We start from the raw sequence: 12,757 nt of genomic DNA, 5'->3' as shown, positions 1-12,757 counted from the left end.
GTGAAAGTAGAAATTAAAGCATTCATCTAAAAACGCTTGGGCCATTTCCCTCCTCAAAAAGTCTGAGCATCTAACATAAAGAGCTCAGAGTGCTAGGACAGAAGATCACAATTTTATACTTTAATAGTAGGCCCATTTAAATTTTTTTAAAGGACTTTAAAATTGTTTTGTATATGCTTTATTCCTATCCAGATGAGCTATTTGTGCCTGGCCCAAAGTCAGCACATGATAAATAGTTTTTTGAATTACTTCATTTTTCACTTACTGCAAATATAGAGCCTCTGTGAAATCCTGCATTCCGTGTTCCACTTTACATTTATGGAGACAAAGCCAACGGCTCTCTCCGAAGTGGTCACTCTCTTTGAGCTGATGATATTATAAGTAATAATCATAACTAAGTGCTTCAAAGCTCCCAAAGTGCTCACTTTCGTTATCTCCATATTATACATGAGAAAACTGAACTTGACATGGGTAAAATTCCCCAGTCACACAACAATTAGGTGGGAGGGCTGGGATAGGAACTAAGATTTATCTGAGCAGAGACAGGAGGTGACATTGACCACTCTCCCTGATGCTTTCTCTAAAGTGACCTTCTCTTCCACTCCCACTTATTCTTCGTTCCTATAGAAACAACACGAGAGAGTGAGGGAACAAATGGAAGGGGTGAACGGTTCTCTGAAGACATCTTTGGATTCTCTGACAACACCTCGTCTGACCCTTTCAGAACTTGATGATACAATAAAGGTAGGGATGCATGTGACTTGTAGGTTTGTATTTATAGCAGATTGGAACAGCTCCTCAGTGTCACAAAACAATAATGGAACCCAATTCAAATCTGTCAAGTTAACTGGCACTATAGAAGCAAGATCAGGGGACTGAATTTTTCGGTTTCCTTCATCGTGTGGTGGCACTACTCACATATGGCTATTTAAATTTAAATGTAATGACTTAAAATGAAATAAATTAAAACTGAATTCCTCAGTTGAATTAACCATATTTCAAGTGCCCCACATGTGGCTAATGGCTACTACATTGGACAGCACAGATCTCCTTGCAGAAAGTGTGACTTAGACCCATCCTACTCACTCTTTACTCATAAGTTGTGTATTTAATAAAGCTAACATTCAAATCCATAAGAGACACATTTTAATGTAGAAAATTTCTAATAAAATGCAGTGAACCAGACCGTCCCCAAATTACACTTAGCTCATTTTTATTACCTTTGAAAGGATACCATTTTAAAGTCATCTGATCACCATCTCATCCTTTGGCTATTTCAGCACCAAGCTTTCTGTCTTCCTCCCCATCCCTACTCCCATCACTATCTTGGTGACATCAAAATCCAGATGGATGAGCCCACCAGCTCTCAGACCTCCAGCTCCTATGACTTTTCCTGCCCAACAAGCCTTTCCTCCAGCCCACCCTCATTATCCCTCCTATGGCCATACTCAGGTCTTGTCATCAATAACAGTACCTCCTCCCAAATCCTGGTATCAAGTCCCTCCCTCTCTTATCTCACTTACTCTGGAAAACCCACTCCAACAATTCTCTGGCCACATGGAGACCTCCTCCAGCTCATATCCTCTCTCCTCCTTAAGTAGCTAAAATGATCAATACAGTTGTCCCTCTTATCCATGGTTTTGCTTTCCATGGTTTCAGTTACCCACAGTCAACCTCTGTCTAGAAGCAGATGATCCTGCTTCTCACATATCCTCACAAGGTCACTTGTAGCCTAACACTACAGCATAATGTGCCTGCATCAGTCACCTCATTTCATGTCATCCCATAGGCATTTTATCATCTCATATCAATCCAAGAGGGGTGAGTCCAGTATAAGATATTTTGAGAGAGAGACCACATTCCCATAGCTTTTATTACAGTATATTGTTACAACTGTTCTATTTTATTGTTAGCTACTGTGGTTAAGCTCTTACTGAGCCTAATTTATAAGTTAAACTTTTTCATAGGTTTGTATGCATAGGAAAACCATAGTATATATGGGGTTCGGTACCATCCCCAGTTTCAAGTACCCATTAAGGGTCTTGGAACTTATCCCCCATAGATAAGAGGGGACTATTGCATAATCATTATTTGCAAACACCCTTAATTTGTATACCCACCTCTTCCCCTACTGTACTCACATGAGAATTCTATTCCCATATCCCAGTAAGCCCAAGTATCCCAGCATCATGGCCATACCAGAGAAGCCAACATAATGAACAACCTACCTCCACTTCTATCAGTCTGGCTGGTGAATTTGCTTCATGCTTCACTGAAAAATAAGAACAAAGAGAAGAGAACTTCCCTAATCTTTCCTCCCCAGTTCTACCAGCCCACTTATATCTGTATTCACACTTGTACCTTCCTTCCTCGTATAAGTAATGAAGTGCCCCTTCTCTTATCGAAGTTCCACCTCCCCACCTGTGCTCTGAGTCCCATTCTTCCTCAGCTCAATACTCCCCAAAGTATCCCCTCTCTCTTCTGTGTCATCCAGTTCTTATTCTCTATTGGACCATTACTACCAAAATGTTAACATGTTCTAAGGATTTCCTGTCCTTTAAAAGAGGAAAGACCTTGCCTACATCCCCTCTAATCTCTGCCCCATTACTCTACTCTGCTCAGCTTCACAGCAAAAGACCTCGAGAGTCATTTACCATTGTCATTTCCACCTCCCAGCCCCTTACTCTCTGTTGTACCCAACCCACTCCAAATGGAATTTCATGCCCATGCACCGAGACTGTTATCCAGGTCATCAGTGAACTCAACATAAGCCAAAACTGTGGTTGCTTCTCCCTCCTCAGCATTCTTAGCCTCCCTGCTGATTAACCTTTCCTCCTTATTTGAACACTCAGAGCTGTCATCCTGGCTCCTCCAGTACCCCACTCACCTGGTCCTCCTCCCACCTCATTGGCCATGTTTTCCCAGCCTCTTCTGCTAGCTTCACCTCTATACATCTTCTATGTAGTAAATATTTTAGGCTCTGCAGGCCACATTTAACCACTCTCTCTTCTTCTTTTTTATTTTTTGTTTGTTTTTATTTTTTACAAAAAGTAATACTCTTTAAAAATGTAAATAATATTCTTAGCTAGGAACTATATAAAAACAGGCCTTGAGGCATTTTTGGCCCAGAACTCTGTCCATCCCTGCTCTGGTATAATGACTGGCTCAGTTCTCAGTCCCGGGCCCTCTTTGGTACTTACACTTTCTCCCTAGTTGATCCCATTGAATCCCATGGCTTTAAAGAACAATTATATGCATGATCCCACAATTTATACCTCCAACTTTCATACTTCCACTGAGTCCCAAACTCTTATATCCAAATGCTTACTTGAAGTTTTCAAGGAAGAACTCCGTGTGGTGTATAGCAGAATCATAATTTTACCTGCCACTTGGATGTGTAATAGACATATCAAACTTAACATATTCTGAATAAAACCTGTTCCTTCCCTAGTCTTCCCCACTTCAGTAACTGACACAACCCCATTTGCTCCAATCAAAATTCTGGAGTCATTGTTGATTTCTCCTTTCCCCTCCCTCCCATTTCAACAAGACCTATTGACCTTAACTCCAAAATGAGTCCTGATTCCTGACCACTCCCCTCTCTGCTGCTGCTCTGTAGTCCAAGCCACCTCATCGCCAGCATGAACTACCCAAGGGGCCTTCTACTGAGTCATTTGCCTCCACGCTTGCCCCTCAAGACTCATTCTCTATGCAGTAGCAGAACAATCTCTTAAAAACATAATCAGATCACATTATTTCTCCTTCATAAAACCTCCAGTGACATTTAGAGTAAGGAACAAGCTCATTTTATTGTGGTTCATGAGACCCTAAGTGACCTGGCTCTGGCCCAGCTCTCTACCTCATTCTGTATATCTCTCCCCAACTCAACTACCCTCCAGCCCACTCCTCTCTGTTACCCTCCAACTCTGCTCTGTTTTTCAAACACACCATACTTTTCCTTGACTCCGGACCTTTGCACCTGACGTCAGATCTTCAAATGGCTGTTATCCTTGTGAACATTCAATTCAAAGGCGGTTCTTACCCTCAATCATCCTGCAACCCATCCTCCCTATTGTATTTTATTCAAAATGCTTTTTGAAAATAAATGCTATTTTCAAATGCTCCCTGAAATTAACTTGTTCAACTACTTGATCTCTTGTTTATCATCTATAATTCTCACTAGGTTTTAAATTACTGGAAAGCAGAGACTGTATTCATAGCTATGTATTCTATCTCCTAAAAGAGTGCCTGGCACATAGTGGGCATATGATGAATATTTGTTGAATGAGTTAGTAAGTAAAGGTGGAATGTCCATGGTATTCTTCCTGTTTATACAACTAAATATGATTTTTTTCAAAGTATTGTTCCCCAGCTGACCTACCAAATGACTAGAGACTTAATACTCTCTCCATAGAAATAAACCCTCTGTGCTAGGAACTGTGCTACATTCTGGGAATACAAAAATAAATTAGCACAGTTCTTGCCCTCTACAATCATGTAGTTTGGTGGGTGGAAAAATCAGGTAAAATGATTATAGTAGTGTGGCACGTGGACAATAGAAATATATGGCAACACTGAACTCATCCTGGAGAAATTAGGGATAGCTTCATAAAGGAATTGATATTTGAGCTGAAATTGGAAGGATGAGTAGAACTTTTCCAGGTGGGTCAGACAAAAAAGAAAACAAAGTTATCCTGGACAGAGAAAATATTATGTGAAACGGGCACAGGGGGTCAGAAAAAAATCATGGAGCATTAAAACATAAGTTAGTGAAGTTTGGACCATGGTACGTAATGTGGTGGGGAGACGTGAGAAATGATAAGATTGATGAGAGCAGAAGGATCAGGTGATGAAGCCACCTGAGTAATCAGATTTGTTCCTGCAGAGCAATTGGCTGATTTTGAGAGGGAAAATAACATGATCAGATTTGCTTACTAGAAAGATCACCATTCCTGTAGGATGGTGCAGAGTGGGTTAAAAGATTCAAAGTCTGGGCTGGGAGAGAGGAGTTAGATTATTCAGAAAGGGAAGGACTGAGTCAAGTCTGAGCAACACCAACTTTTAAAGTCTCCTTCTTAGACAGTGAAACAGGAGACCCAGGAGAGAGCAATGTCACAGAAGCTAGGGAAAGAGAGTTTTAAGGCAAAGGCAGTGACCAACACTGTCACAAACCAGAGATAAATCCAGTAAATAAAGACAGGAAAGTGTCAAATGGATCTGGCAATATGGTATCTGACACTGGGGACCTTGGCAAGAACCATTTTTGTGGAATGCACAGCATCAACAAAGAGAAGAAGCTGGAGGGGAAGCTAGAGTCAAGGAATAGGTTTTGTTTGTTTGTTTTTAATAGGAGAGGTTAACTGGGGCATGTTTACATCTGAGAGGAGCCAGTAGCTAGGGAGCAAAAAGAACAGAAAATAGGGCAGCGTGCCTTATACAGAAAAGGAACACTTTTCCTCTTAAAGTATGAGGAAGATGTACATAAAGATGTAGCTATAAATAAGTGTATAGGGGTTTTTTGGTGGAGGGAGAGACCAGAGGATGGTGGCAAAGAGTTGTTTGCAATTCTTTGTTGGTATTAGAGTCTGTGAGGAGAATATTATCCCCTTTCAGCTCCCAAGTTCTAAACAAGTTGAAAAATAAATAAAATAATAAATATAAAGTCCAAGAATATAACCCTCATTGCTGGTGCAGTTAAGATGAGATCATGGCTTTAGGTCTCTTAGCCAAGTGGGGTTGCTAATATTCAATCCCAGAATTAGGCAGAACTACCCAGGCAGGCAGGCAACATTGCAGGGTTCATGTAGGGGTTCTGCCCAGAACAACTTTCATTAGGGACAAACACAGGAAAACTCAGGCTTTCTGCTGGCAGCTTGCTACCAAGAGGCAGGAGGTAGAATTGAACAGAACCTACATAGTTATTCCCCCAAAATTTACCAATCAAATAAACCAGTCCCCCTCTCAGGAGCAGAGTGAGGAAAGGGGTGGAGAGGTCTGAGGTTTCACCAATTGAGCTCCCTTTACAGGGAGGAAATTTCAGGAGTACAGAAAAAATGATCCCCACTACAGTTAGTTGCTGTCTCCTAAATAAAAAAAAGAAAAAGAAAGTGATCTACTTAGAATTAGATGGCGATGGAGGAAGGAAATATGATTGGCTTAAGAATGGTGCCAATGTTTAGAATCACTATTTGAGTGACTGGGAGAAAAAAATGATGCTCATTAGATTCAGTAACTTAGATATCATTAGTTTGAATTTCTGTTTTGTTGGAGTTTTAGTAAAGTAAAAAATAGATTGGAGTGGGTCAAAGAGTGAATTAAAAAGTGATGGAATAGACAGCTAACATAAACACTTTTTTGGCTATATATTGCTATGGAGAGAATAGAAAAGTAAGGTAATAACACTGGGGAGATGTATGGGTAATGGAGGTTTTTGGTTTAGCTTCGTTTTGTTTTGTTTTCAGATGGGAGAAAGCAGAGCATGTCTGAAAGCTAGGGAAACAATAGTAGAAAATGAGTTGTTGAAGATACAAGAGAAATAGGTAAAAGTCCACTTAAAGTATTTTAGACTCCTGTAGACCTGGCCTGAAATGTACTGAACCTCATATTAAGGAAAACTACAGATTATCTTTTGGTGCTCCCTGGGGAAAAGATTTTAAGTTATTCTATATTCAATTCACTTTTTAAAATATTTTCTTTAGAATGCATCAGGGATTTATGCGGAAATAGATGGAGCCAAAAATGAACTACAAGGAAAACTATCCAACCTAAGTAACCTTAGTCATGATTTAGTCCAAGAAGCTGTTGACCATGCACAGAACCTTCAACAAGAGGCTGATGAATTGAGCAGGTAATATCCTAGTTTTAGAAATGCAAATATCTACATAGGTTGAATAACTCATTTTTATTCAATTCCACGTGCCAGAGATATAGGTTGGCAGGTTGGGTTTTGGGTTGTGTTTTTTGTTCATTTATCGGTTGCTTGGTTGGTCAGTCTGAGAGCCAGCCAATCATTGTTTATTGTCATTGCTTTGGGGAGAGTTTTTTGTTTAAAAAAAAAAAAATCTGTCAGGTTAGAGACCTATGTTGTGAGGGGTGCTTCTGCTCCATAATTATTAGTAGGGTGACCTAAGGCATTTTGGTTAGGGGCATAACTGTTGCACAAAATATTATCAAGTAAGGGGCGCCTGGGTGGCTCAGTCAGTTAAGCAGCCGACTCTTGATTTTGGCTCAGGTCATTATCTCAGGGTCATGACATTGAGCCCTGCGTCTGGCTCTACTCTCAGTGTAGAGTCTGCTTGAGATTCTTGACATTCTCTTTCCCCCTCTCCCCCTGTCCTCCCTCCCTTTCTCTCTCTCTCTCTCAAATAATAAAGAAATCTTTTTTAAAAAAACATTATCAAGTAAATCAGATCCCTCTACAAGGTCTAATTCTACCACCATCACATATTTATTTCACAGACAGCATTAGTTTTCCATACCCAAGGGTCTTAAGTAAAGCTGGTTGGAAGTTGGCAATACAATTGACTTCTGGTAAATACTCTAGACACTCTATAGTGCCCAGCAGGAAATGTTTGATTTCAACACCTGATTAAGAGAAAATCAATTGACAATTTTCCTCACAGCATCTAAAAGAGAGTCACATACCCTTTGGGCACTCAATTAACGTTCATTGAAATGTACTGAAAGATTGGAATTGAATTCATGACCTTGAAATGATAGGTAAATGATGAGATAATTATAGAGAAAGATTACAAACCTGGCAATTAGAAACAAGGATCAGTAAAGGTCATGAATAAAATAAAGAACCAATAATAACTCTTGTTCAAACTTCAACTACCTTTTTATTCCTGATTGTCAAAATTCTCAAATATCCCTCCAAATCTTCTGAGAATTAGAAGAGAGGAGACAGACAGACAGACAGAGAGAAATAGATGTTCTGTAAAATCTGGGTGTCCGAAATGGCATTGTAACCACTTAGTGTCATGCTTCCAGGAAATTTGCTTTTGATCAAACCAATAAAATGTTTAGATAAAATACGATTTTGGTTGGGGTGCCTGGGTGGCTCAGTCATTAAGCGTCTGCCTTTGGCTCAGGTCATGGTCCCAGGGTCCGGGGATCGAGCCCTACGTCGGGCTCCCTGTTCTGCCGGAAGCCTGCTTGTCCCTCTCCCACTCCCCCTGCTTGTGTTCCCTCTCTTGTTGTCTCCCTCTCTGTCAAATAAATAAATAAAATCTTTTAAAAAATACGATTTGGACAATATGCTGTATTGATATAATATTGTTTTTGAGATCACTCCTGTGGCTCTCTTCATTGTTCTTTTGTCATCTTAGTGACTATGTCCTGTTGATTGGGATCCCAACCCTTACCTTCATTAAATGCAACAAACAGTGTTCTAGCATGATTCTAAGAAAGTTACCCATGCTTTACATGAAAAAATGATCAGAAATATTAATCACTCTGATGTCCCTTTTGCATCTAGGATATTTCAGACTGGATATGTTCAGGGAAACATCCAAATTTATAAATGTCTTCCCCTCGGGGCGCCTGGGTGGCTCAGTTGGTTAAGCAACTGCCTTCGGCTCAGGTCATGATCCTGGAGTCCCAGGATCGAGTCCCGCATCGGGCTCCCTGCTCGGCAGGGAGTCTGCTTCTCCCGCTCCCGCTCCCCCCTCTTGTGCTCTGTCTCTAAAATAAATAAATAAAATCTTTAAAAAAAAAAAATGTCTTCCCCTCAAAATGTGAATATGCTTCATCATCTGTCTGATGACCCAATAATTTGCTTCTTGTGCATAAAACAGAGATAAACATAATTCATCAAGAAACTTTCATTTCAAAAGCACATTTTATTTTATGTATTGATGCAGTAACTTTTTTGTGCCTAGTAATGAAAACAGGGTATTAAAGACTCTTTTAATCTCTTTCTTGTATCTTAGCCAGCAAAATTTTAAAATATTAATGAATACTTGTAACATTTTATTCCTTGTATCCCTTTCTTTTAAAACTTCCTCAGATTTTCCTCTCTGTGCTATTTCTAAGAACGGGTTGTAGGTAGGAAGAAGTAGCAAATATTTGGATTAGAATTACCTCTGCAGAGCAGAATTGCATTATGACTTTCCTGGGCCCTAGGTACTTTTACCTCTATTGGCCCCTTCCTCCATAAAAAAATTTTAAATTACATGTTATGATAGCATTGTTAAGACTATTGTTAAGACTAATGTTAAGACTATTGTTAAGACTAATGATAGCATTGTAAGACTACTGTTAAGACTAATATAATCATTATTAGTATCCTTATTGTTCTTCTGATTAAAAAAAAAATAAAAATGAGAAAGTCTTTGTGGGGCCCTATTATGCCTAGTGGATAAGTCAGCCCTCCTGCAAAGGAGCCCAATGATGATGAACTTGGACAAAAGAGAAGAAAGCAGCCAAGGGAATACAGAGAAGTCGCTCTGAGTCTAAGAGAGTACACAGGGACTGCAACTGGATGGAGGAACCTGAGAATCAATTGAGTTCAATAGGTCAGGGCAGTTGGAAGAGATGAGCCAAGCGTGGGATCTGCAGTATCACATACTGGGTCACAGAGAATCTTCTGGAAGTTACTGATGAATCAAGTGGTAATAGTCATCAGTGTCTGGGACTGAGAAGAAAATATGCAACTGGTGTATTTAAAACTGAGTAAAATTGAGGCAAAGGATTCAGGATGTGCCGCAGCAGTGAAGGGTTGTTTATGTTAGAGAGGAAGAAGTGTTTGTCACTAAAGTGAATTATTCTACGAATACACTTAGAATTTGAAATTCCAATTCAGGAAATAGTTTAGGCACAATAATAAACCGTGATGTTTATTGGACGACAGGCATGGGACCAAGCATTTCACACAGTTTATCCCTGTTGTACCTCACATCAGTCATCTGAGCTATATACCATTATCAGCCACTATGTGAGAGTGCCCAGTGCATGATGGGTACCCAGTAAATAGTAGATGAACCTTACAGAGGCCAGAAAGGCGTCAAGGCAGAGAACATGGTGTAGAGGGCAAGGGTGGAAATGGCCGTGAGTAGGGCTTTGCAGTTTAAGGAAGGAGCTGGGCTGCAGGAGGGAGACAAACCATAACAACATGCACCCTGGTTCCCTCTATGAAAAGGGAATAACAATGTCTACTTCACAGGTGTGGTGAGAATTAAAGACATATTATACATAACAAGGCTAGCACAGAATCTGCACCTAGATACTCAGTATGTGTCATTCCCCTTCTTAAGGGAAAATACGTTGTTTTCTAAAGTGAACAAAAGGTTGAATAAATAGAGTGAAACCAACTAATACCTAACACCAAGCTGAGGCTGTGCACCGTCTTTGAGAGTCTTGGCTTCTCTTACGCAAAGGAAAAAACAATGCTGATTTGGGTAAGTAGGTGGGGGAGGACTGTGGGTTCATTTATGGGCCTGACCGCCACCACATAAACAAACTGTTGCTTGAAGAGGTGTAGAAGACTGTTTTTAAATCATCATTCCCTTTTTCTGTAGCCACTGCCCAGCAAACAGCTTCCATGGAGCCAAAATGGGGTAAAGTCCTGGGGGCACCAAAAGCAGAGGAGAGAAAAGAAGATGTGCTCTTAGGAAAGGCAGCTTGGGAAAACCTTGCCAAGCCAGGTGGCTTTGAATAACAGGAAGGAGGTCCCTGGGGTCCCAGAAGTATTCAAATCAAGCAGTAAAAATGGCCCCATTTCCCACAAAAGTAAGAAAGAGGAATAATGACACGTTTGTTCTTTAACAGGAATTTGCACAGTTCAGATATGAATGGGCTGGTACAGAAGGCTTTGGATGCTTCAAATGTCTATGAAAATATTGCCAATTATGTTAGTGAAGCCAATGAAACGGCAGAATTGGCTTTGAATATCACTGACCGAATTTATGATGTGAGTATTCCTATTTTTTTCAAGATTTTGTTTTTAAGTAATCTCTGCACCCAACGTGGGGCTCGAATTCACAACCCCGAGATTAAGTCACATGTTCCACTGACTGAGCCAGCCAGGCACACTCCCCCACCCCAAGTATTCCCTTATTTTAAAGTTCATTTATATATTGCCTTTTCCCAGTTTATGACTTTACTGTTTTCTAATGTCATCGCTTGAGGTTCCCACTGTAATGTAAATGGCAGAAAGGCCAAGAGAACTAAGAAAAGACCATTTTATTTTTGTTATGGTTTCAGTAGCACAACTTATTCAAAATGTGCCATACTCCTGTCAGCAAATGCCAGTTCCTTTGACAGCCTTTTTAAAACACAGTCCTTGAATAAAACATATTTACGATGAGTCCGTGCTGATAGAGAAGATGCTTTATGCAACATTCACATTTTTTCAAATCAAAAATTGTTTATTGAGTGGCTTCTATTTGACAAGCACTTTGGTGAGACCTTGGCCAGACGCTGTTCTAGACTCACTGAATTTTCCTTGGAAACATTTATCTTGAAATCGTCATGGACTTTATTTTCTCGTGTTCCCTTTTGACCTTGATTTTGAGCTATGGAAATGAAGTTGTATGAATTTTGCTTGGTGTTTAACAGATAAATGGTGTCATTTAAATCCTCAATCCATGAAAAGTGGATTTCTTCTGCTCTAATTCTTATTCTTTCTACGCAATTCCTTTGTAGGCTGTGAGTGGGATTGATACTCAAATCATTTACCATAAGGATGAGAGTGAGAACCTCCTCAATCAAGCCAGAGAACTGCAAGCCAAGACAGATCCTAGTAAATATCTTCCCTTTCCTACCTTTCTTCTGATTTATAGCTGCTTCTCTCCTTTCATACAGTACTTCTGCATATGGATAGAGATTTCAAAATTCTAGGATTAAAGAACAAATGATCTTTTAACTGAATAGTACATTAATAGTTCTTGCTGAGATTCAAGGTATAAAAAAAGCAAAGACTGGATATTTTTTTTTTAAGATTTTATTTATCTATTCAAGAGTGGGGGGAGGAGCAGAGGCAGAGGGACAACAGACTCCACGCAGAGCGCAGAGACAGATGCAGGGCTTGATCTCTTGACCCCAAGATCATGACCAAGTAGAAACCAAGAGGTAATGCCATAAAATACACTTAACACTAAAACTATATTATACATAATTTAGTCTTTCTTGGACAATTCAGAAAGGCCTTTAAAATTTTACAATGAGTCAGCACTGGGAGAGTCAGAAGGATAGGATACCACAGAGCCATGTGGTTATTGGCACTTTCCTGTAGCTTGTGTTCACTAAGTTTACTGCATTTAGGACAAGCCAGTGACAATATGGGAAGAAGCATTTCCAAAGGGTAGTGTTTGCATCTATGAAAGCAAGCACATCCAAGTGGGGAAGGAAGAAAAAATAAAAGCAAAATCATGTTAGTCAATTTTGAATCTTGTGAGCTACTCTTAAAAACAATTGCATTGGCTAAGAATTTCACTAAACATTACTCATCTCTGAGCAAATGAACTCATACCTAAGGATGGTTGCACATTGACTAATGAGGTTGGAAATCCATTATCTAGCTAACTTCTAACTACCACCTAAAAACAAAGACCAAGTTCGAAACAGAAAACGTCACATAATTTTATCAAAGCAATTAATCTCAGTTCTAACCATGCATTTTCTTTTTTTTTTTTTTTTTACGAAGAGCACTATATGGAGAAAAAAAATGTATTTGTTTTTCCTACGCAGAATATTTAACTAGCTATGATAAAGCAACTATTATTTAATGTTTGCTGGGTAAACAAAGGCAATAAAA

General features: G+C 39.6%; 1 protein-coding gene across 1 annotated transcript in view; it reads left to right on the top strand.

Annotated features, from left to right (window-relative positions):
* Nucleotides 1-12,757, top strand: part of LAMA4 (laminin subunit alpha 4) — a 131,027-nt gene that overhangs the window by 74,150 nt on the left and 44,120 nt on the right. Inside the window, exons 10-13 of the mRNA XM_081829365.1 lie at nt 628-744; nt 6,699-6,847; nt 10,771-10,912; nt 11,647-11,743. Of these exons, the coding sequence (XP_081685491.1) occupies nt 628-744; nt 6,699-6,847; nt 10,771-10,912; nt 11,647-11,743 (505 nt within the window). The remainder of the gene's footprint in view (nt 1-627; nt 745-6,698; nt 6,848-10,770; nt 10,913-11,646; nt 11,744-12,757) is intronic.

The sequence above is a fragment of the Leptonychotes weddellii genome, chromosome 8 (genome assembly GCF_054177405.1).
Source record: "Leptonychotes weddellii isolate Sample4059 chromosome 8, ASM5417740v2, whole genome shotgun sequence".
NCBI lineage: Eukaryota > Metazoa > Chordata > Mammalia > Carnivora > Phocidae > Leptonychotes > Leptonychotes weddellii.
Note: the sequence above shows the minus strand (reverse complement) of the source record. Positions and strands in the feature narration are given on the sequence as shown.